General features: G+C 23.0%; 8 protein-coding genes across 8 annotated transcripts; 3 read left to right on the top strand and 5 right to left on the bottom strand.

Moving 5' to 3' along the window:
* Nucleotides 1-390: 390 nt before the first annotated feature.
* PVVCY_0802240 (patatin-like phospholipase, putative) lies at nt 391-3,751 on the bottom strand (the record flags this gene model as incomplete). The annotated part of the gene is made up of 2 exons (XM_008627023.1): nt 391-588; nt 716-3,751. The coding sequence occupies 2 exons, from the start codon at nt 3,749-3,751 to the stop codon at nt 391-393; spliced, it is 3,234 nt and encodes a 1,077-aa protein (XP_008625245.1).
* A 2,864-nt stretch (nt 3,752-6,615) lies between these two features.
* Nucleotides 6,616-7,940, top strand: PVVCY_0802230 (RNA-binding protein, putative; the record flags this gene model as incomplete). The annotated part of the gene is made up of 6 exons (XM_008627022.1): nt 6,616-6,726; nt 6,902-7,006; nt 7,143-7,249; nt 7,340-7,427; nt 7,600-7,703; nt 7,856-7,940. The coding sequence occupies 6 exons, from the start codon at nt 6,616-6,618 to the stop codon at nt 7,938-7,940; spliced, it is 600 nt and encodes a 199-aa protein (XP_008625244.1).
* Nucleotides 7,941-10,158: 2,218 nt separating this feature from the next.
* On the top strand, nt 10,159-12,063 carry PVVCY_0802220 (thioredoxin reductase, putative; the record flags this gene model as incomplete). The annotated part of the gene is made up of 1 exon (XM_008627021.1): nt 10,159-12,063. The coding sequence occupies one exon, from the start codon at nt 10,159-10,161 to the stop codon at nt 12,061-12,063; it is 1,905 nt and encodes a 634-aa protein (XP_008625243.1).
* Nucleotides 12,064-12,917: 854 nt separating this feature from the next.
* PVVCY_0802210 (conserved protein, unknown function) lies at nt 12,918-14,025 on the top strand (the record flags this gene model as incomplete). The annotated part of the gene is made up of 4 exons (XM_008627020.1): nt 12,918-13,121; nt 13,221-13,355; nt 13,448-13,597; nt 13,699-14,025. The coding sequence occupies 4 exons, from the start codon at nt 12,918-12,920 to the stop codon at nt 14,023-14,025; spliced, it is 816 nt and encodes a 271-aa protein (XP_008625242.1).
* Nucleotides 14,026-14,203: 178 nt separating this feature from the next.
* Nucleotides 14,204-15,388, bottom strand: PVVCY_0802200 (lipoate-protein ligase 2, putative; the record flags this gene model as incomplete). Its single annotated transcript, XM_008627019.1, has 1 exon — nt 14,204-15,388. One exon carries the CDS (start codon nt 15,386-15,388, stop codon nt 14,204-14,206), a length of 1,185 nt encoding a protein of 394 aa, XP_008625241.1.
* Nucleotides 15,389-15,997: 609 nt separating this feature from the next.
* On the bottom strand, nt 15,998-16,991 carry PVVCY_0802190 (cyclin-dependent kinases regulatory subunit, putative; the record flags this gene model as incomplete). Its single annotated transcript, XM_008627018.1, has 2 exons — nt 15,998-16,275; nt 16,451-16,991. The coding sequence occupies 2 exons, from the start codon at nt 16,989-16,991 to the stop codon at nt 15,998-16,000; spliced, it is 819 nt and encodes a 272-aa protein (XP_008625240.1).
* Nucleotides 16,992-19,366: 2,375 nt separating this feature from the next.
* PVVCY_0802180 (conserved Plasmodium protein, unknown function) lies at nt 19,367-22,243 on the bottom strand (the record flags this gene model as incomplete). Its single annotated transcript, XM_008627017.1, has 1 exon — nt 19,367-22,243. The coding sequence occupies one exon, from the start codon at nt 22,241-22,243 to the stop codon at nt 19,367-19,369; it is 2,877 nt and encodes a 958-aa protein (XP_008625239.1).
* Nucleotides 22,244-23,170: 927 nt separating this feature from the next.
* PVVCY_0802170 (perforin-like protein 3) lies at nt 23,171-25,591 on the bottom strand (the record flags this gene model as incomplete). Its single annotated transcript, XM_008627016.2, has 1 exon — nt 23,171-25,591. One exon carries the CDS (start codon nt 25,589-25,591, stop codon nt 23,171-23,173), a length of 2,421 nt encoding a protein of 806 aa, XP_008625238.2.
* Nucleotides 25,592-26,169: the final 578 nt, after the last annotated feature.

Below are 26,169 nucleotides of genomic sequence, written 5' to 3'. Positions count from 1 at the left end.
CGGATATATACAAACTTAAAATAAAAGAAAAAGCTTGCAGAAAAAAGCAAGATTAATAATGCATGCCATTAGCATATTAATGATAAGTATTAACGAAAAACTAAAAAATATTATGATAAAAAAGAAAAAATAAATAAATATCCCCATGCATACATATATTATACAAATATATATGTAGGTGTAAACAAAAAAAATAGGATTAATTTTTCTTTTCCTTTTTTATATAACACAAACAAGGGATTTTCAACATTATATGTATACTAAAAAAAATGAACAAACTTTTTTTTTTGGATTATTTCAAAGCTAGATTGTTCATAATTTTTTACAAAATTTTAATAAATTTTATGACCAGCAATAATATTTTTTATCTTTTGGTCATATATTTTATTTCTAAAAAAAACATTTTTTCACTTGTATCAATTTCTTTTCAATTTTCATTCTGTTCATAATTAAAGGTAATTTTTGAAAAGTCATTTGTCTTCCTTCCTGTATATACCATTCTACATCATCATAGCTCGACACACTTATCAATTTAAAATGTTTTAAAAATAGCCGATTGGGGTGTAATGTTATATCACCATGGTATCTCTGTAAGGAAAAAAAATATCAGTATATGTATAAAAAGAAGTAAACGAATTAGTACATAGATAAAGAGGAAAATGCTATATATAGCTATATTCCTCGGTTAGAAAAAAAAAAAAAATTATAGTCATACCTGCATTGCTATAGATCCTGCATTTAAACCCCTAATTGTTGGTGATATGTCTAACAAGGCCATTAACCTTAGTATATATCTGACATTTTCTTTAAATAATATTTCCATCGATGACATTAAAAATCCAGCTCTCCAGCGACCCGAACTTCCTCTCCATTTAACTGGTTTCCCAGCCTCGCCATGTACTCTAACTCCCGTAAAAGGAAAAATATGTGGATTTACTTGTGATACAATTTTATATTTAACTGATAAAATTTGATTTAAATTTCTAGCTGGTATATCACTTTTTAATGATCCATCATGAAAATACATATTTTTAAATTGCACACTATTTATTATTGTATATTCTTCATTTAATAGATCGACATTTTTATCTTCATTAACATCAATTACTTCACTATTACATTTTTTTAATTTTCCATTTTTTTCATTTTTACTTATATTTAAACTTGCTGGCCTCAGCAGCATCATTTTATTACGGATATTATTAAACTTATATCTTAAAGTATCTTTTTCTTGCGAATTTGACCATTCATCATCATTTTTATCTTTGCCATTTTCATCTTTTTCTGCATGCTCAGGATTTATGCCTGATTCATGCTCTTTTTGATCATCGGATAATTTCCTCATCTCTGTAGTAGAACTAAAAGCTGATGCTCCACCATTTGTTACATTACTTTCTAAAGAATCGATTTTTTTTACATTTCTTTTTTTTAAATTTGGATTTTCTTTATTTCCCATATATGTATTATTAGCTGTTAAGACTGTCTCATCATTCACTTTTATATTGGCATTTGAATTTTCTTTATAATATAAATTATTATAACAATCTTGGTTGTTTTTACTGATATTATTTTCCATATCATTAGTACCTTTATTATTATATGTATCTGTTTTATCTACTTCCCCATTTTCATTGTTATTTACAAGCTCACCATCATTATCTGATTTATTACTACCCAGAATATCATGACTTTCTTGGCTTCCTTTGATCGATATTTTTTTATTATATGCACTGTTACTATTTAATATATATTTTAAATTATATACTTGTTTAATTGATATAAATTTATATACATTTTCTTTAATATATTTTTTTTCTAACAATTTAAATGGCTGTAATAGGTAAGGAAAAGAGCAGCTAGCCAAAACAGCAGTATAAATTAAAACATTTGGTGAGTTCATATAATTTAATACTAAACAGCCATCTTCATCACAAGTAAAAATATCATTTCCTGATTCAGCTCTAGTTACAGTAATATTTAATACTAAATTTGTTTTTATAAAAGCTTCTAAAAATGTCATATCACCATATAAATCATAAACTAATTTAATTATTTTATCCATATCATAAAAGTTTCCTTTTTTAAAAATATTAAAAAAAGAATAAAATAATTTCTCTGAAGAAAAACATGAGACTATTTTATAAATAAATTCGATATTAAATTCTTCAAGTATTTCTTTATTTGTTCTTGAACAAATCCATGCAGCAATTATACTACCCGCAGATGTTCCACATATTATTTGAGGTAACATATTATCATCATAATTATCTATAAAGCTATTTTGATCGATCAAATAGCGTTTAGATTTATTATTACTACTGTTCATGGTTGTACTATTTTTTGAACAATTCATGCTTGCACTGTTTTGCGAATATTTTGTATTTGCACTATTTCGTTGCTTAATATTTACTTCACTTTGACTTTTAATATATTTATAATTATTTTTAAGATGTATCCCACATTTGTCTGTATAACTACTAGAACTTATAAAACTGTTTATACGATCATTGGAAGATTCCTCCTTTGTATTATTACTTAATATACTATCATCTGAATCACTACAATCACATGAATCATAATCAAATTGTTCATACTGTTCAAGTTCTTGATCGTCATAACTTATACTATTTAAAAGGAAATTTTTTATTTTTAAAAGTTTATTTGTATTTAATTTTTTTTTTTTTTTATCATTTTCATTTAAATCGTAGGTATCTCTATATATAGTAGTATTACTTTGTTCTGAAAATGTATCAGATTTATTGCTTGTAAAATTTTCTTCATTGTCTTGACTTTCTTCTACATTTTCCTCTTTTTTATTTTTTAAATTTGCATTAGTATATTCATTAAAATAGTCTATATTTATGGATGATTTCAAAAAAACTTCTAAAACTCCAAAATGATGTAATCCTAAGATTGCACCCCCACTTAAAAATAAAGCAGTATTACCCCATTGTCTAAATATATCTTTAAAATTATTTTTAATGATTAAATACTCATCAGAATATAAATAATCCTCATTTTCTTCTTTATGTTTTTTTACATAATTTTCAATATAATTTAAACCATCCATAACATTATTTATAAAAGTAGTAACAATAGTATGAGGTGTGGAATATGTTTTACAATAATATTTTTCTTGAAAGATAGCTTTAATTCTTGGTGATGTTGCTATTTTAATGTCTTCAAGTAGTAGTAATATATTATTATTTGCTAAATTATTTTCTATACTTTTTGACGTTTTTTTTAACAAATTTACATCATATGCATTTATATAATCATCATTTTCATTAATATGAATTATTTTGCCAGTTAATACATCCATTTGATATGCATATTTTATATAATCACAATAATTATTACATGTTTTCATTAAATTTTCTATTTTTAAAACACTTTCAAAATCTGTATTAAGCTCGTTATAGTGATTTTCAGCTTCATTTTTATCTGAATATTTTAATTTGCTTACTTTTCTTTTTCCAAAAAATTCATAAACTTTTCTCTTTTTGTTTGATATGTACCTACGTAAATCTATACATGTTGTTACTATAAAAAAGGATGTATTTTCAAAAGTGTAAATAAAAAATCGAATTAGTAAATATATAAAAGCATTTAAAGCAAATGCTATTATTAATATAATAAAAATAGGGATTTTTAAAAAATGGTGAGCACTGAAATTTTCATAATTTGAATTTTTTTTCTTTTTTTTCCGATTCGTTTTTAATGAATCTAGGCTAAATTCTGGCCTTTTCATTTTACCACAATCATGTATTATTATTTATATACTTTATGGTATCTATATAATGCTACATTACTGGATCTATACATCATCAAATGGAAGAGTAAAAGAATTAAAAAGGGGTTACATACAAATTAATAAAATCAAATATTGTTAGCACGGCTCAATGCAAACATGCACATATGTATAGGACAAACATATAATTTTTGTAATATTATAAAGCAATAACAAAAAAGAAATAATTCTTTATCAACTATGCTAACGATATAAATGACCCTTCAAAACATATGTAAAATGATTTACAAATGTTTATACAAAGTATACAATTCTATGAAGTAACAAGGTTGAAATAAATTATAGTATGTATACTAGCTTTTTATGGATTTACAATAAATTCTATACTGATTAACAACAATTATAAAATCGGCCACATTTTTATAATACTATTGAAAAGTAAATATAACTAATTAATAAATTCGTAAAATACATACAAAAATAAAAATACCATATTCTAATTATATGATAAAGAAAATAAATAAAAATAAAATGTAGTGATTAATATAAACTTAAGAATACACAATTTTGATCTTAAAAAAAAAAAAAATAATATTATTAAATTTTATGAAATAATTAATAACAATTATATATATATTTTCCATTAATTTATTAAGGCTAAATATATTTAATCACAAATACTGAAAGAAGGAATGTGTTTCTTTTTTTTTGTTTGTATATTCTTTCACTAATCATTTATAAATTTTTTAACTAACAAAAATGTATATATATAATATATATTATTCTTAGTGTTTACTTACTTGTTTGTGCATTATTAGATCTTCTATAAGTATTTTATTAAACGCTCATATGCAATTCCATACTATATATACAAAACAATATTATATACTTATTTTATATTTTTCCTATATATTTTATATACATTTTTTTATTTATATAAAATATGAGCATGATGCATAATATATTTCGTTGTAGAAAAGTCAAAATTATTTTTTATTTTTTTTTAATTTATCGAAAAAATTAAAAATTCAAAGAAAACAAACACCGAAAAATTTAAAAAAATTCTACAATAATGAAATATATGGACAGTTGTAAAAAATGCGCATAAAAAATATTCGAAAAGGAAAAAGCCAAAGAAAAAAATTAAAATTGCAATGTCAATAATAAAAAAATGAAAAAAAAATTTATATATTTATTTAATTAAAAAAAAAAAATAAAAAAAAATAACAATTTTATATTAAAAATAAACAAACAAAAAGGTTTTCAAATAATACAATATATTATTTAATGGTGAAAAAAAATAAATTTGAAAAATAAGGAGAAAGAAAATGTTGTGCATAGACATATGTTTACACATCCAAATGTTTAAACAAAAAGTCTATGTAAATTTTTTAAAACATATTTTGGAAATATATATATAAATAATAATAATAAAAAAATGATGGCAAACCTTTTTAATGTCTATAATGTGAATATTCACAATTTTATCGTAACATAATTAGCATAATTATTGCTATTTTAAATGAGATAAAAACAATGATAATTTTTACATATATAATAATATCCTTACAATGTGTTTAAATAATTATAAACAAAAAATATGTCGTATATATTTAAAGGTTAAATAAATGATTGACCAATTTTATATTTAAAAAAAATATATAATACATAAAACATTTTTATTTATCGACTCGATAATTATATTATTAGTATTTCTCTCATTTTATAGAAAACTATTTTGATGTTATCGAATTTTTTTATCCGTCTTTTACACATACATATATTGTAACTATAGTTTGTGATATCATTTAATAATACCTAGCACATGTATGATTAAAACTGTTTTAGAAATCTGATTATTATTTGAAAGGGAAAATTCAAACAAACTATAGCTAGCAAAAGCATAAAAAAGAATAATACTTCTAATAAATCTTATCACTAAAAATGTTCGTAAAAACATATTGTGTAAATATAATTACAAAATGTTCATACTTTATTTACTACTTAACATGTAAGTAAATGACAACAGTAAAAATGGATAAACAAAAAAATGAAAAAACATAAAATAATGACTTATTATTGTGGTATTATAAAATATGGTGACAAACAAAGGCCTATTTATAATCCATACTGTTATCAAACTCTTTCTGTATATATATTTTTTTTTTCTATAAATATTTTACCCATTTAATAGTTAAAATTTGATTAAATATATTTAATTATTTTATTAAAAAGTTGAAAATAATACAATTTATAGCAATACTATTTATTTATTAATCTATATAATTTAATTAGTGAGTGCTTATAATAATTTATTTTTACAATTTCATTGATTTATTTTAAAAAAAAAAAAATAAATTAGGATAAATAATATGAATAAAGTATATATCCCCATATTATTTTTATTAAGTGATTGATTTTATTTTTTATAATATATGAAATTTTATAAATACCGTGTATATATAAGTTTTCATTTATTTTGTATTTATCCCGTTTGCCGTGATATATGCCAAGCATATATAATAAGTATACCCATTATATATTATATATATATTATTATATATATACAATGCTGCTTTAGCTTAGCTTTACCTTTACATATTTAAATTATAATATAATTTTATAATATATAATTTTTATGATTATTATAAATTATTAAATATAAGAAGGGGATAACTATTTATAATTGAATTGTAGGATTTTTATATAACTTATGGAAATAATATATTTTCACATATTTTTAAATAAAACTTTCTATTTTTGATATATTTTTATTTATTTGTATATTTTTATTTTCTCTACATTTTTAAGACATTTTGTTAAATTATTATTATACAATTATCATTATTATTTAATTAATTAAAATGGAACAAATGAATCAAGAGCCAGGAAAAAATGAGGAGGAAAACTTTAGGGCTCACGTTGATGATATAAATAATATTGACAAAGAATTTAGTGATTTACAAAAATTAAAGGTAATAATAAAAATGTATTAACAGTTCATATTTATTTATATATTTTTTTTTTTCTATCTATCTATAGATTATAAATTATATGTGTAATCACAAATACTTTGTTAATAATTAAAGTACTATTTTTTTTCAAAAAATTATAATTCTTTTTTTTTTCTATTTTTACAACCTAATTTAGATGATGAATGATGGAGCAGATATGCAGATGAACCAAGGTGGGGCTCCAGATTCCCATGAAATGGAACAGGAGGAAATAAACAACAGATCGATATTTGTTGGAAATGTAATAAATAAAAAAAATCTTCGTATTAGCTTGAAAAAAAAAAAATTTCGAGCTATTAATTTAATTTGCATATGGTTGTACATATAAATATATTTTTATATATTATATCATATTTTATCATATTTTTGTAATATAGGTTGATTATTCGACACAACCAGAAGAACTTCAATCCCTCTTTTCAGAATGCGGAATAATAAATAGAGTTACAATTTTAGTTAATAAAAATACTGGCCACTCAAAAGGGTATTTTTTTTTTTATTTTCTTTCCGTGTGTGCATACATATATATATGGACTATACTATATGTATATTATTATTTTTTTATTCCACCCAGATATGCATACATAGAGTTTGCTGACCCATCGTCCGTTCGAACGGCCTTATCATTATCTGAGTCATTTTTCAAAAAAAGACAAATTAAAGTAAATTTAAATTAGGAATATGCATGTTACATAAGCTGAGCAAAGTGCATATTTTTACCTGACCATGCATAATATTCTGAACATGCATAATATTCTAACCATGTATAATGTTCTAACCATGCATAATATTCTGAACATGCATAAATTTTGGCAATTTTTAAAATTAAAATAGGTTTGCAGTAAAAGAAGAAATATACCAGGATTTAATAGACCAAGAATGAGCGCATTCAGAGGAAGAGTTATGAAATCACCTTTAAGTTCAAGGGGAAGATTTGGGTAAATAAAAAATATTAAACAAATTATAAAATAAATTATGTTATTTTTCGAATTATGGAAAATTGTACAATTCCGAATATATATATTATACACACGAATATTATAACAATTATAAAAATGTATATTTTTTTTCGACTTTTTATAAATTTCAGACTTCGACAACCAAGCTTTAGACCATTTTACAGAGGACGAGGATCTTACAAAAAAGTTGTTACTAATCCATATGAAAGAACATAAATTCATAACATATATAAATTATATGTTTATGAATATTGTTTATTTTTTTTTGCTATACTATTGTATTTCTTTTAATATATATTAATACTTGAAAGAAAAGGAATAAAAAAAAAAAATGAAAATATAATACAAAATTATTTAGCTTATATATGTGTGTGCAGTATATAAAATATTCTACACACATATTTATGCCTTTAAATAGTATAACTATATTTGGATTTATTCATTTTCACTATTGTGATTTTATATGAATTATACATAAATTCTTTTAATATACATAAACATGTATACAACCAGTTTATTTTATCGAGAGTGATATTTATATATACAATGGTATTATATATAAATACATATTTTCAATTTTTTTTATTATTTTTTTTTATTTATGTTTAGTGCATATTATTTACATTTTTTTTTCTTCTAATTATTTTTATAGAAAAATTTAAATGTATATATGTTTATTTTGTATATAAATATGTAATATGTGAAATTTAAAGTAATACTTAAACTATTATTTCATTCATATATTATCTTTTATCATTATTAATAATATATATTTTTTTTTTTTTTTCTTATACCCATTTATACAATATATAGATATTTATGCATGCAACATACATAGCATATATATCTATACTTCATGTGCACCTTATGTTATTATCTTGTTAAAGTGAAAAAAGTTGTGTGCCTTTTTATTCTTATGCTTATTATTTTTTTATTTATTCATTGTGATTAAAGAAAGAAAAAAATTTATATATCCCATTTATTAAATTAAAAAAAAAAAAAAAAGAAAAAAAAATGAAAAAAAAGACAAAAAAGGAAAAATAAAAGAATAAAGCTCTTTTAATAAATTGAAAAATATGATTAAAAAAAAAAAAAGTTAAAATAATGTAAGAAATATTCACAACCATAGTTGTATTTTTTGTATTCCTTTTGTTTTAAGCATTGTATCTACATTTGTGAACATATTGATGGTGCAACAATTTTTATTATTATTTATTTTTTATATTATACCTTTTGATTATTTCTTATTTTTATAAACGGGTATTACATTGTTTAATATTTTTAAAATGCTATAATTCAATTTTCAACCCGAATGTTTTTTTGTATTTTTATTTGCTACTACTATTATTTTCCAATCCTCACATTCAACACACACTAATACCACAAACTTGAACACATATTTTTATGTAAATATATATATTGACTTGTTTACATTTTTTTATTCATATTAACCTTAATAAAATATTAATAAAGGAAAAAGGTAAATGAATAAATAAGTGTGTAGGATATAAATATACAGCTTATAGACATATGGCTATTCACAAATAATACGACCTCTTATTATATAACCAAAGAATATTTCTAAATTTTTCAAAAAATTGCTTTCTCACATTTTAGTATAGACTCATGATATGATAAAAATATGTTTTACTTATAGTCTACCACTATATATGAATTTTTTTAAGTTGAAAAAAAAATATTTCTTCAATTTTTTTTTTCTTTCTATACGTATATATATTTGTGAATAAGATGGATTTATTATAGAGCTCCTTAATTATTAAAACAAATTTATAACTTTTTATAAAAAATTGTTAAATTTATTAAAAATATGAAACAGACAATGGAACATATTTTGTGGGCATAATATCATAAAGAATTTTGAATTAAAATTATGTAATTTTTATTAAAGGTGGAAAAAACATAAAATATTGTTATTGCATTTATACGTTGAATTATTTTTACACAACTTAAAATTTAATAATATTCCTTATAGCAACAATAAGAAAGATATACATTTTAAGTGATACCGCAAAATAGTTTATAAATTTTAATAAAAGGGATAAAATAAAATAAGAGAAATAAAAGGTAAATACAAATGATGAATGTAATAATTTTGTATAAAAAGCCTAAATACTATACAGCTAATTTGAGGAGAAAAATACTCGATATGTATGCACTTTTATATGTACGTACATAAAATAAAATGACAAATTGTAGGAGAAAAAACAGTTTAAAAATAAAATATGTAAAGTAAGAATATATATATAATACATACATAGTAGAGTAATAAAAATAGGCATATTTTCTTATAATGAGAATATGGGAATAAAGAAAACAAGCATACATTAATTTTCCTTTTTCTGCGTGGGCTCATTTTTTATGCACAAAATAGCTTTTTATTCGGATTAAAAAAAAAAAAAAAAAAAAAAAAATTATGAACCCTGCTTTAGTTAGCTATACATTTATGCCGAAAAAATATTTAAAAATCTCGAAACGCTATATTACAAGAGATAGTAAGATATATGGACAATTTAATACTAATAAAAATATTAATTTTCAAAGAATTTATACTAATAAATTTTTAAATAATAATATAAGTATTATTGATAGTAATTGCACAATATTTTTTTGTAATTCCCGTTCATTATTTTCACGCTGCTTTACTATATTATCATCTTGTAATAATACTATAACGTGTGAAAAAAATATTTTTAAAAATAAATCGATAAAAACAATGAGCAACGATAATAAAAGAAATCCTATCAATGATAGCATGAATGTAAATGATAATTCCCAGACAAATAATGAGAAAAATATAGATAGCACTAATTATGACTATGATTATATAGTTATTGGTGGAGGTCCTGGAGGTATGGCATCCGCTAAAGAAGCCGCTTCACATGGAGCTAAGGTTTTGCTGTTTGATTTTGTTAAGCCAAGTAGCCAAGGAGCAAAATGGGGTATTGGAGGTACATGCGTAAATGTAGGGTGTGTACCAAAAAAGTTAATGCACTATGCAGGAAATATGGGGACATTATTTAAAAATGATTCAGAGAAATATGGATGGAATTTTAATAATCTAAAACATGATTGGAATACATTAGTTGGTACTGTTCAATCTCATATACGATCATTAAATTTTAGTTATATGGTAGGGTTAAAATCTTCAAAAGTAAAATATATTAACGGACTAGCTAAATTAAAAGATAAAAATACAGTATCATATCATTTAAAAGGTGATACCTCTAAAGAAGAATGTGTAACAGGAAAATACATTTTAGTTGCAACAGGATGTAGACCAAATATACCTGATGATGTTATAGGTGCTAAAGAACTAAGTATAACTTCCGATGATATATTTTCTTTAAAAAGAACCCCAGGAAAAACATTAGTTGTTGGTGCTTCATATGTAGCTTTAGAATGTGCTGGCTTTTTAAATTCATTAGGTTGTGATGTAACAATATCAGTACGTTCAATAATATTACGAGGTTTTGATCAACAATGTGCAAACAAAATAAAATTATTTATGGAAGAACAAGGAGTAACATTTATGACTGGTGTATTACCTAAAAAACTAACTAAAGAAAATGATAAAATCTTAGTTCATTTTAATAATGATACTACAGAAACATATGATACTGTTCTATATGCAATAGGTAGAAAAGGAGATATCGATGGATTAAATTTAGAAAAATTAAATATAAATATAAATAATAGTAATAATAAAATAATAGCAGACCAATTTAGCTGTACAAATATTCCTAACATTTTTGCAGTTGGGGATATTGCTGAAAATGTACCTGAATTAGCACCAGTAGCTATAAAAGCAGGAGAAATATTAGCTAGACGATTATTTAAAAATTCTAATGAAATAATGAAATATGATTTTATACCAACATCAATATATACACCTATCGAATATGGATCATGTGGTTACTCAGAAGAAAAAGCATATGAAAAATTTGGAAAAAATAATATTGAAGTATTTTTACAAGAATTTAATAATTTAGAAATATCAGCAGTTCATAGAATAAAACATGTTAAGGCACAAAAAGATGAATATGATGTTGATATATCAAGTACTTGTTTATCTAAACTTGTTTGTTTAAAAAATGAAGATAATAGAGTTATTGGTTTTCATTATGTTGGACCTAATGCAGGTGAAGTTACTCAAGGAATGGCATTAGCTTTAAAATTAAATGCAAAGAAATCTGATTTTGATAACTGTATTGGAATACATCCAACAGATGCAGAATCATTTATGAATCTAACAATTACCTTATCATCTGGTTTGTCTTATGCTGCTAAAGGTGGATGTGGCGGTGGAAAATGTGGATAAACATAATTCCATATAAACACTATTCTATATAATTATACATTATTATTCCATATTTTATTACATCTAAAATGGCTTTAAAAAAATGAGTCCCAATTGATTCATATCCATCTAAATATCATTTTTTTTTTTCAACAAATATATTCCCTTATTTTGTATTAAATTACTATGCATAAATATTTAATTTGTATTTTTCTATATTTTATAAAATAAACTTAATAATATTTCTACAATAAATAAATTTTAATGAAACACTTTTATTCTTTGCTTCTTCAAAAACTAAATAACATAACTTATCATTGTTCATTTCAATAGCTAATTTTGATATAGTACATTTGGTAAGTAAATAAAGAAGCTTTTTTCATGTTAGTCCATCTATGCATAGATGCAAATGCGAGTTATTTTTTTTTTCCTTTAAAAATGGATCCTTATATAATAGCATTTTATTAAAATATGGATGTTGAAACTAAAGAAAGTTTGTTTTTTTTTCAAATTCGCAATATGTATGTGTCCTTGTAATATCACAAAAAATTGCCCTTATATGAATAGCCATTTTTAGTACACATTAAAAAGTTAGGAAATATGTAAAAAAAAAAAAAATAATTAAAAAAAAATATAGAATCATATAAATAAAACACAAATTTAATAAGCTTATGAAAACATTTTTTAGAAAGACTGTAGAATAAAGAATGTATATTGTGTCCTTTTTATTATTTTTTAAATTTTATGATATTGATAAGGATATACTTATTATTAGTTTATTGGTTCGTATTATTGATAATTTATATATTTTTTCTTTTTTTTTTCTTTTTTTTTTCTTTTTTTTTTCTTTTTTTTTCTTTGATTTTTTGGCGAAAATGGTTTTAATATATGTGAAAATGTCTGAAGAGACCCACAGTTTTTTGTATGAAACAAATGTAAACAATTTGATAAAGAATTTAAAAAAGGACCTAATAAATATTTACAATCTTAGATGCAAAATATTGAAATTGTTAGATGCATCATTGGAATTAGCAAAACATGGCCCTTTGCGACCTGAGGAATTTAGAGGCTTAACTGAGGTAAAAGATAAATATAAAAATAAGTAGGTAAAAATGTTTATATGGTTTTACAACAAATTCGTTTCTCTTCTTATAAATATTTGAATTATAATTCTCCAGTGCGATTCCTACAATTCAAATGAAGTGAACTGTCCCGATGCAAATAATTTTAGAACCGGAATACCGCCACCAAAAGATGGTGCAATCAAGCTAATAAATTTGGTGGAGAAAATGAAAAGACAATTAGTAGAGAATGTAAATAAAAAATTTTTTCAATCGTTTTCGAGACATTTAAAAAGTGTATAATATATTATATATGTTTATGTATTTAATTTTCCTCATTGTAGGGTCAAAAAAATGGGGTGTCTTTAAACAATTTAAGCAAAGACTTAGATCTGATTGTTCAAAATATAAAAATATGTTACCCTGAAATGGAAACTCTTCCAAGTTATGAACCCACAAGATTAATTTTGGAAAAGGAAAACTATTTTAATGACGTAAAAACTAAATAAACAAAGATAGGCATGGACATGTTTACATTATATAGACTTTTTTTAAATGTTTTAATCATTTTCAACTTTTTTTCCAACCTTTAAAGGAGCTCGTTTTCGATGAAACGTCGATGTGGTGGGCTGGGAAAGAGATGGATGAAAGTTTATGTTTAAAAAATATAATTGGAAAAAATGAAAAGACAAAAATTATAGTAAAATTAAACCCTAAAAAAATGGGACCCCCAGAAAGAGAACCACGAATAGATAGTGAAACTTACAAAGCTATGTTAGCATATTACCATCAAAAAAAAAAAGAAGAAAAAGAATTTGAAGAAGATGATGATGATTCATATTTAAATTCGGAATGGGCTAGTCCATTAAGTTTACAAAAACAATTACTTGGAAATTTACATGATTTAAAATGGAAACCTTAATATGGTAAAAAAAAAAATTTATTTATTTTTTATATATAATTATTCAAGTTAAAAAAACAAATTGGGAAATAACCCAAAACAAACATTCATATATATATTCGGTTTAATTTAAAAAAAATTTGAAAAATGGGAGAAATATCCAACAAATGTATGCGGTATTATATGAACAGGCATAATGTTAGTCCATAATAAACGAGGTAAAATTGTAAAATGATTCTGAAACTCTATTTCCATACATGTCCAAAAAATAAGTAGATCTTAAATTTTGTGTAGGACTATTGTTAATATAAAAATAAACAATTTCTTTCAATAAACTTATATCTATTTTATCTACATTATCAAATATATCATTTTTAATAAATGATAAATTATGTTCATTATAATTAAATTGAATATTATTGAAAAACCATATTTCATCTGTATTTAATTTATTTTTTTTATATAAAACATGTTTTATATTTGTAACTAAATGTTGTATAAACATATCGGGTGTGTCTATATTTTTGTGTAAGCATGAAGTTATGGGTGTTAAAAAATCTTTATGGCTTCTTCTATTTCTATAGTCTGGTTGTTTTAAAGGATTTGATAGTACTTTTTCCATTTCCTCAAAATTATTTAAATTCCAAATAAATGATGTATGGTGTACAAAATAATCTTTTGAAAATGCTTGTGCATTACCTCCAACTTTTTTAATACTACAATTTGTATTATCTACTTTATAATTATTATTTATTTTACAAACAAAGTCATGTTCATTATATTGAAAGGTTTTATTGAAAGTGAATTTATCATTAGTCTCATTTTGTATAAATGGTTTAAAGAAATAATTAAATGTCCATTCACTTATATTGGATGGATAAAGTTTAGTTTCTTTTTCAAAATCGTTTGGAAGAATTAATGAAGCTAATATACAGTTATTATTGATATATACAGTACCACCACCTGTATATCTTTTTATCAATAAAATATTATTTTTTTTTATATAATTAATATCATTTGTATGCTCTTTTGTTTTTCTACTCATTCCAAATACAACACATTTATTATTTGGTGAGTAATTAATGGGAGAATGCTTTATTTGCCTATCATTATTTTCTATATTTTTAATACTATTTTTTGTTGTATCATTTATTACAAAGAAACCAATTTTATTTAGTCTGGTACTTAAGCAACTACTCAGCCTATATAGACTTTCTTCAATTAATAATTGTTCATATATATGTAAATTTGTTAGATTAATAAAATATAAAATATTTTTTTGTATTTTACTACTATTATTATTATTAGTAATATTTGTGTGTGTAAAAATTGGCTGAAATATATCAGTCATTCGAGCGATTTTCTTCATTACATTTTTCACCATATTTTATTTCTTTAACAGTAGCTTATATCATAAAAAGAAAACAATCAAAATTCAAAAAAATAAAAAAAACTATAAATTAAAATAAGGTAAAAAACTTAAAACATTTCAAACAAAATTTGTAAATTTATTCCACCCATATAGCCAAACATATAAACAGCCATCATGTTGTTTTTTTTTTTTTTTTTTTTTTTTCAAAATTTATAAAAAAAAAGTAAGCACACACAAAGTAGTATTTTCTTTATAAAGAAATAAGTTGGATTTATCATTTTCATGATTTTAATCATAAGTCCTTATATTTTTAAACTAATTGAAAATTTTGAAAGGTTTGAAAAGTTTGAGATAATAATCAAACTGAATAATAGTAGCAAAATTGATACAAGAGTGGCAACCATATAATAGCCAAACTGCTAATAATAATAAAGTATGATAAAAATATTTTTTTTATAAAAAAGTTATATAAATATGAAACTTAAAAAAATGGGGATACAAAGTTGTAAAATTCAAAAGGTATGAAAATAAGTGTGGAGTAACATAAAATTACTAAAATGAATAAGCATATTTTAAAATAATAAAAATTAAAAAAAAAAAATTGTATTTATAAAAAATAATTTAATTATATCTTTGCATTTGAACAGCCATTCTTAATTTATCTTCTGAAGTTAAAACCTTTCGTAAAATAAGTTCCCTTATTTTTCCATCATATATCATGAAATGTTTCCATCCTTTTCCTATATCTATTTGAAGCTCATTAATAATACATTGTTCTGTCAAAAATGCATTAGTTCGTCTTACCTTCTTTTCAGCATACTGTCTAACATTATCACTTAAAATAATGTGTCGATATATATACTTGTCATCTCTGTAAGTTGATGAGTAGCAAACAGGCCCTTTAAAAAAAGTATAAAAATAATAAATATGACAAAATAAAAAATTTCACAATGAATATCAACCAGTAATGTAGAGAGAGATTAATAAAATATGCATATTGTAAAATTTTCGAAAATACAAAAATGAATGTGTAGGAAGAATGTATATTATTATTTAATTTTTTTTTTTGTATACCTCTTGATGTAACCTTGTAAATATAATTTTCACTTGTAGAACGTAAAAATTCTAAGTTTAAATTTTCGTCCATACTATCTTTAACTGATTTAAAAACTTCTTTCTCTGATTTTCCTAGCTCATCAAGTATTGAATAATAGTTTTCATTTGTATTGTCATCGGTTCCCTTTTCACTTGCATTTCTATAAGGGCTTTTTTCATTGCTTTCATTTGTGCATTCCGTATTCTTTTCTGTTTCTCTCCTTTTGGTAGTATTACTCTCATTATTATATGAGACCGGGCTGCTATCAATATTTTTTCTTTTTCCATTTCTATTATTATTGCTCTTATCATCTAGCTGAACATTTTCAGAGACATTTTTTCTAAAAGCATTGGTATCTTTATTGTTTAGTTGAGACTCATTATCTACATGTTTATTATTAGTAGTAATTTCTGCATTGGGAAAACTGCTACTTTTTATATTTCTTTGATCTGTACTAATTTGGGTGTATTTAATTCGTGTCTTTGAGTGGTTTGCCACTGTTCTACTTAAATTATTCATATTTTAATTATTTTATTTAACAAATTTTATACATACATATATTTTATGACTTGTTTCTTCAGGGCTTTTTACAATTCCCCTAAATTTTTTTAAGCCTTAGCAAATGCTATAAATATTTTTATTATGGAAATACATTATAAAATAACTGGTGTTTTTTATTTACATACATATATTATAAGAAATTATATAATCAAAATAATTAATTTAAAAAAAAACAAATCTATTAAAATAAATAATATCCTTTATTATTATTATTTTTTTTTCCCCCAATTAGGTATTTTCGTGTCTTATTTATAAGATCAACTAGCTATTACTCAGCACACTATATACCGTTAAAATTTTCATTTTAATTGTAAACCCATTAATATAAGCTAATATATAATATGGAATATACAATTAAATAAAACAATGTAATAGTAAGAAATAAATTATAAAATTCAAACAATAATATTGCATTTAAAATAAGTCACGTATATGGATTATATGTATAACATATTACACACGTAGCTATTAAAAAGGCATAAATGTTTATAAAAATCATCCTTTCAATATTACATTTTTTATAACATCAAAAATATAATTCGTGAACTTCTCTTTCATATAATATATACCATCCTTTAACTTTCTTTTTTATTTTTTTTCCCGATGTGTCTTTATAAATTATTAGAGGAAAACATATATATATATATATGATCGCATACTCTGCTAGCGTCGTATTGACACAAAGACGTAACTTCGAAGTTTCGCAATTACACAAACTCAAATTAACAAATATACAAACACTAAAAAACAAATACACAAACACTAATATAACAAATACACAAACACTAAAAAACAAATACACAAACACTAATATAACAAATACACAAACACTAAAAAACAAATACACAAACACTAAAAAACAAATATACAAACATTAATATAACAAATACGCAAACACTAATATGACAAATATGCAAACACTAAAATAGCAAATATACAAATACAGTAAAAAACTATAAGTAAATTACGTCGTTCTAACACACAGTATATTTTCAAACGAACACATCGCTATGTTCTTTCGATATTGTGGTTAGGAATATTCAATAAAAAACAAAAAATAATCGAACATTTTATAATTAATACAAATAAAAATGCATTTGTTATATTATTATTTTTTTATTTTTTAGTTAATTGTTTTGTCTTTCTTTTTATTATAAAATATTTTTTAAATTATTATTGCTCAACCACCTTAGCTAATTTTATAAAATGGTGGAGAAAAATGTGAAAAAAAAAAATGGGTGGTGATATGAAAAATACATACATTTTTGTTACACACATATTTTTAAAATATTTTCCAAATTTCACATATTTTAAAATAATTAATTTTAAAGTGATATGTGATTGTGAAAAACAAATTGATCAAGTGCATTAACAAATGAAAATATTAAGACACAAATAAAAATGGAAATACAATTAAAATATAAAATAATACACGCTTTAATAAATATTCGATTTAGTCAAAATTTTAAAATATTATTACTTGTGTGTATATTCTAAATATAATTGTGATAATTGTTCGTAGTATCCTTTTCCAATTTGTATGGACATTGCATACACCACAAAATAAATTAATAAAATATCTAAACTTAATATAGGGTTATATATTAATTGTATAATTATGAATTGATATATACACAAAACGAATGTAAAAATGAATTAAAAATATACACAGCAAAATGCAATATTCAACCGTTTGTTGTAATTTGCAATTTAAACTAAACTTTGGCATGAACATATGCAAATATATTAATACCGTGTTATATTTTTACCATTTAAATAAAACCATTTTATATTATAAACAACTAAATATGTTAGTCTTATCCTTTTACCACATATTCAAATAATTTATAAACAAATTCATACATACAATTTGCCAAGTAAATATGGCTGCAAACTAAATTTAATGTACAATTCCAACGCCTGAGCGTGTCATTCTATATTATTGGCATTATCATTTTTATTTTTTTAAAAAATATTTTTATGTACAAGCAAGGTTTTTTTTTTTAATTAATGAAACAAAAAAAATGTCATTTTTTTAATAGCTGTTTTAGAGTGTTAATGGAATACAATATGGAACATAAATGTAATAGTTCTATGGAACTAGCTAATTGGTATTAAATAAAAATGATTTGTTCAGGCAAAAATGGAAGATACACACAAAAATATATTAATTGCTCATAAATAAATGGATATGAGTCAAAAAATAGCTATAATGTGTGTGTGTGTTTTAAAAATTTGGGTGATTAATTCAAATGTAATATAAAAAAATTAAAAAAATATAATAAAAAAAAAAATTTTAAAATAGCTAAATGTGATAACATGACAGAAACATACTATATAGTTGCGAGCGAACTACTTAAATGTTTAATTTTCGCTTCGTTAACTTCGTAATTTATTGAATTAAATATAATTTGGAATTCTTCTTGCACGATATTTTTTGCAATAGTTTTCCATTTTTTTTTTGCTTGTTGTTTTTTTCTTAAAAATTCTAAAAATTTGTGAGTACTATTAATTTCATTAATTGGGTTAAAATCTTTAGGCATTTGAAATGATTTTATTCCATTTAAATTTAATAAATCAACACTGCCTTTTATTTCGTATGAATTGTTCATATCATTTATTATGTTAATTATTTTATCTGGTATACTTTCCAAATCAGAATGTTCATATTTTTCTTCATTTATTATGTCACTATGATTAGAACCATAATGTTTTGTTCCGTTTTTTAAATCAAAATAATCTCCTTCGTCACTTTGCTCGGTGGGTAGGTCGTTTTTTTTAGCATTATAATTTCTTCCTCGCCATTCTTCTATCTCATTATTATCATTTTGGGAATGTTTATATCGATCTTGAGAATATCTATATTCATGATTTCTTTCATATTTTCGTGAATAATATTTATTATTTTTATCATAACCATCATGTTTGTTGTAATAAGTATAATGTGATTCATCATTGTTTATACTACTATATTTTTTAATCTTTGTATTGGGTTCGAAGTTTATTGAATTATCACGTCGCATATGATTATTATCATTAGGGTACCGATTATTATTATAATATTTAGAATAATCCCTCTTATTTTCGTATCTATTTGTAGAAGAATATCGAGATCCTTCATTGCTACTACCACGTCTGTTTCCTTTTTCATTATCATCATAATTTTTCCTACCATTTTCATATTCATATTTATTATCCCATTTATAGCGAGTTCTATCTTCATATTCATAAATTTTTTTTTTTTTTTCATATTGCATACCATTTTCAGTATAATATGAATCCTTTCTATAATTATGTTGCATATGGTTAGGTATATTTTCTCCCCTATAGCTTTCCTCAATTTTTCTTTTTTTATTTTCCATACCCCTTATTCCTAAGTTTGTATGCTCATCATCATTGTTATTTTCGTCAATAGATCTTTTTGAATCGTATGGAATATGGGTATCACTATATTTTTTATTATATCCATTTTTATTTTCATCGTTTATATCTTTATCACTTATGTACTTATTACCTTCATATTCATCACGATGAAATATTTTATATGAATTAACATAACTTCTCAATGAAAAGTCTCGAAATTTTATATGAATACAATCGCTTTCATTATTTTTATCACTCTCATCAAAGTCAACCCAATTTGTTAAATCTGCATCATCATCTAAATTTATTTTGACTTCACTTTTTATATAGACATATTCTATATTTTTTTTATTTTCATGTGTATAATCTGAACCATCACTATAATATTCATGTTCATCACGATCATGTTCTCCATAACTTTCATTACTTCCTTTGATACTACCTTTATCACTAGCATGGTTATTATATTTCTTATAATTTTCAAAATCTTTTTCTTCATCACATATGCTAGACTCTTTATGTATCGAATTTCGTTCATCATTATGTTCTTTATCAATATAATTATTGTCTTTCTTGCTATGATCCTGATTGTAACTACTGTGATTACTTTCTTCTCTTCCTGATTCATTAAACTTGTCACTATTTTTTTTATTTTTATCATTATGTGTAGAATCATCGCGCTCTTCTTGTTTATCTCTATTTAATTGGTCATCACGCTCTATATTTGCGGCTTCATACTTTTCTTTTTTTTCATATACCGAACCCCTATCGCTAAATTTGTCCCCTTCTCTATCACGAATATAATGATTATTCCCTTTATAGGATTCATTATCATTTTGGTTTGAATTATACGAATTTGATCTTTCATTTTTTCGATAAGTTTTTCTATTTTCATTTTCTATTTCACTTTTATCTCGTCTCCTTTTTTTTGAATCAAATTTATATTGGGGTTTAGACTCATAATATCTATCATTTTTATAAGTATTATAAAATTTATCGTCATCTTTATATGTTTCACGATTAGATAAAGAACGAGAAAAATGACGTTCTCTTGCTCTTTCTGTATTATAATAATATGAATTATTATTATTTTTTTTGTAATCATAAAAATATTTTGAATCATTTCTATCTCTTTGATAATAATTATTTTTATAAGTTTTATTTGGATATTGATGATGATAATCATATTCTTTTTTTTCGAAAAATTGTCTATTATAATTATAGTAATTTTTTTGAGGGTATTTATTTTTGGGTCCATGTGAAAATCTATTATCAGGATTATCATTACTTAAATTTCTTATGTTTGTCATATCATTATCTTTATTTTTAAATTTATCTTCTCCCCTTCTTTTATACATTTCATTATCTTTAATATATTTATATTCATAATGGTTTGTTCTTATTTTTGAATTATTATAATTTTCTTCATTACTATATGATGAATTCCTTCTTCTTCTATTTTTATAACTATTAACACTAGAGCCATTTGACTTATCTCTATTTTTAAATTTATTTTGTGTTAAAGATGATTCATTGTCTGTTCCTGAGGTACTACGATATTTTCTTCCATAACGGTCAGGGGAATTTCGATTTTTATCTTTTTCATCTTTTTCCAATAAATTATTTTGCCCAGAATTATATGCATTACTATTTTTGCTACAACTTCGATCATTATTATAGGAATATTTTTCATTCTTTTCACTCTTTTTTAAATGAACTTCTTTTTCCTCATTATTTCTTCTCCCCTCCGATTCATCATTTGTATATCCATTTTTGTTATTGCTATATTTTTTTGCTTCATCCTTATTATCCTCATTGTTATTACCTCGTCTCTTAAAGAACATCATTTGGTTTAGGGGGAAAGAGGGGAAAGGGAAAAGTATTAATTATAACATTATATTTTTATATAAAAAATATACATCACGTTTATATTTACAAAAACAAAATATAATGAACAAACAAATTAAATTTTAAAAAATTGATACATAAATTATGTATTTTATTCTATTCGATCTTTTTTTTTTTTTTTTTTGGAAAGCTAATTGTTTTCCCATAAAAGGCATACAAAATAAAATTAATAAGCCCTCTTATATTTTTATTGAATTTAAATTATATTTCTTAAAAAATATCACATATTTATTCATTATCCCATTTCAAACATTTGTATTTTTATTATTTTAAATCAATTTATTTATTTGCAAACTTATGTAAATAAAAAAAAAAAAATAAAAAAATAATGCAAGGGCGTAATGAAAAATCTTTGACGGAAACTTCAAATTTTTTTTATATAATTTGCTAATCATGGATCTTATATAAATAGTTGTATACCACTATGTTTATGATAAATTATATATTTATTATTTTGTAGGTTTTTAAATAATGTTTATATAAATATGTTAATTTTTTTATTACAATTTTTTTACAAAAATAATGAATTAAAAATGATGTTTCAAAAAAAAAAAAAACAGGATATGTCCAATACTCTCATGCATATGCTTATAACTATGTGAAAATAAAATTCGATAATCCTTTACATATTTCAAAATGTTGAAAAAATATAATGATTAAAAAAAATGATAGCTATTATTACTATTTTATAAAATAACAAAATTCAAAACAAATGCAAAATAGCCATACAACTATACATAATATATGTAAAATCCTCTCCTAAGTTATGTACATGTAAAACGTATATTTATTCTGGATCGTTTTATTACCACGTTTCAAAATAATTTAAAAGCAAAAAATGGGCACTTATAATATGTATACCATGCCTAATAAACTGATACAGAATAATAGTTAAATGATTTTATTCCTTTCTTGTCTGAACATATATGGAAATCTCCTGGACATATGTAGTTAGCAGAAAAACATTTACCACTCCGTTTGTTGACCGGTGTTCTAGTAAATTCAAAGATTAAATTAAACAATATATCAATAGGGCAAATATCAATTTTTTTCTTCTTTTTTCCTGATACATTATCTTTTTCTAACTTTCTAACATTAACTGAAAAGCTTGAATTTAGAGATTCTTCATGTCCACAAACTATCCACAAACCAACAGCAGACTGATCTGTCGAACCTTGCATAGAGCATGCCGTTTTTCCATTTTTACATGGATATATAGCTATTGATGGATCACCTGAATTTAATACACTAATACCAAATCCAAATAAAATTATTTGATTCTTTTCTGAACATTCAAGGGTTAATAAACCAGTACCAGATTTTGCCTTCTGTTCAAGATATGGTATACGATCATCATTACACATAGCAAATATATAACTATATGCGTTATCACTCATTTTTGAATAGCATTTATCTGATTCCTCATCACATGTACTCATATAAAAGTCTTTTAAATTTGATAAATCATTAGGAATAGATAAAGAAAATCCTAATATAAAATTCTGTTTATCTTCACATTCTAAAACAATTAATCCACTACCACTACCATGTAAAATTTTCGATTTCTTTAATTGACTTTTTAAATTATAATTTTTTATTTCTCCATCTGTTTTTGAACCTAAATTTATAGGCACATTTAATGATACATAAAAACTTAATGCTTCATCATATATTTTGGTTAATCTTTCTGGTAATATTCGAGATAAAGGTTCGTATTGCCCTTTTATTGGCATTGGATTATCTTTTATACTATCTGCCCATTTTTCAAAATTGGTTGGATCATTAGGATCATATATTGTTGTTCCGCCAATTATCACTGTTTCTTTTTCGATACTCGAATTTGATGATTCTTCATTACTTGATTCATTTGAATTGGTACTTGATGATGCGTTTGCTTTAAATAAACCGAACCCAACAGATGCAGAGACAGAAGTAGATAATCCACTTTCACTTAAAGCTTTATATTCATTTTTTGATATTTTAACTTGTTGTGTTATTTTTCCTCCTAAATGTATAACAATTGATACATGCGTTCCAAAATTTTTAAAAAAATATAACCATGATTCAACACTTTTTCCACAACTATCCATCCCTGTTTTATTATCTCTTAATTCTTCAGGATTACAATATTTTCCATCATGCTCTAATGAATTAAAATATGATGGTAGTAAATTTATTGCTCTCAAAAATTGATCACTTAATTTCCATTGAGAGTATTGAGAAAGAGATGCCACATATTTAAAACAATAACTTTTTAATATAAACATCCTAAACTTTTTTTTAGATATTGTATTAGATGCACTTGAATAACCAACAGATGCTGAAAAGGAACCAAATAATCCATAAGATGCTCCTAATGAAGCATCAACAGAAAGTTCTTTACTATATTCGCTCATTGTACTTATTTCAGTTTCATTCTCTGATCTATTACAAGATATTTCATTCCGTACATAGGATCCATTTGGGTTTATATTTATATAATTATCTGGATAATCTACATCAGATTTAGGATATGTTAATTTTATTACAGAATCTCTATAACCAGGATCGACTTTAAGAAATGGATCTCCTATTGGATTTCCAAATAAAAAATCATATCCAACTCCTAAATATTCTGTTCCTTGTATTACTCTTGTATCCATATTATTTTCTGTTTCAATTTTATATTTATTATATAAATCTTTGTTTTCATCTAAACCATCATATATTACAACAGTATGATGCTCATCACTGTAAACATTATCTTCTGTATTTGGTTTATGACTTTCTTTTTCCTTTTCATTTTCCATATTATCATTAATATCTTTCATTAGTTTAACAAAATTATTTACCTTATTCTTTGCATAACCTGATTTTTTATTTTTATTATATTTTGGTGGATCTCCTTCATTTGTTGTATTGGGGTTATTTATTTTATCATTTTGTTTCACTTCATTAAAGTTTATCTTTTGTATGTTTTGCATTCTGCCTATCCTATTTTTGGATATTTTAAATGTTATATTTTTTTTTCTTTGATCATATTTACTATTTGCATCCTTCGATATAAATTTTATAATTTGTTTGTCTTCTATGTTATGCTCATGTTGTAACTTCGATAATATTTCATTATTAGAAAATTTCAATTTATTATTACATAACTCTTGTGTATCATCTTTGTTCATGCTTAAAATGCGAGTGTGAAAATATAAAAGGCATTCATCTGTGCTAAAATTTTCAAGTTTATGTAAAATATTTACAATTATCAAGAAATAATATGGAAAAAATAAATACTTTCTTTTAAACAACATTTTTTTTATAATCTTAATATCCAATATTTTATGTGTAACAAAAATTATGAATTTTTGCTAAACTGTAGTTTGTATAGTCTTACATATGCATAGACATGCATGCTTATGAGCTTTCATAAATTATTTGGGGTTGCTTTTATAAATGGCAAATATTCCATTCGAGACACAAAATTAAATTATATAACTAACGGAAAAGAATATGATTTAAAAGTAAAAACAACTTATAAAACACATTTAGCACACAACCAGTTTTGTATTAGACAAATTTTATTGCAACAAGAATATGTTACATATAAAATTGTATATACTTATTTATATCTATATGTATGCATAGAACACAAAAATAGGACAAGAGTATACCTATTCTTTTGGTTAAATTTAATAAAAAAAAATTAACACATTACAATTTAAAGTTTAAGATGAAGATTAAAAATAGCAAAGTAAATAGACAAGTTAATTTTTTTTATTTATTACTAAAATACAAATTTTCATAACAAAATTTAAATACAAATTAAAAGGGTTTACAAATAAATTAAATAGTCAAAATAAAAATGTAATAAAACAAATCATTACTTTCT

Source organism: Plasmodium vinckei (assembly GCF_900681995.1).
Source record: "Plasmodium vinckei vinckei genome assembly, chromosome: PVVCY_08".
Classification (NCBI taxonomy): Eukaryota; Apicomplexa; class Aconoidasida; order Haemosporida; family Plasmodiidae; genus Plasmodium; species Plasmodium vinckei.
This window is presented reverse-complemented; position numbering and strand designations above follow the sequence as displayed.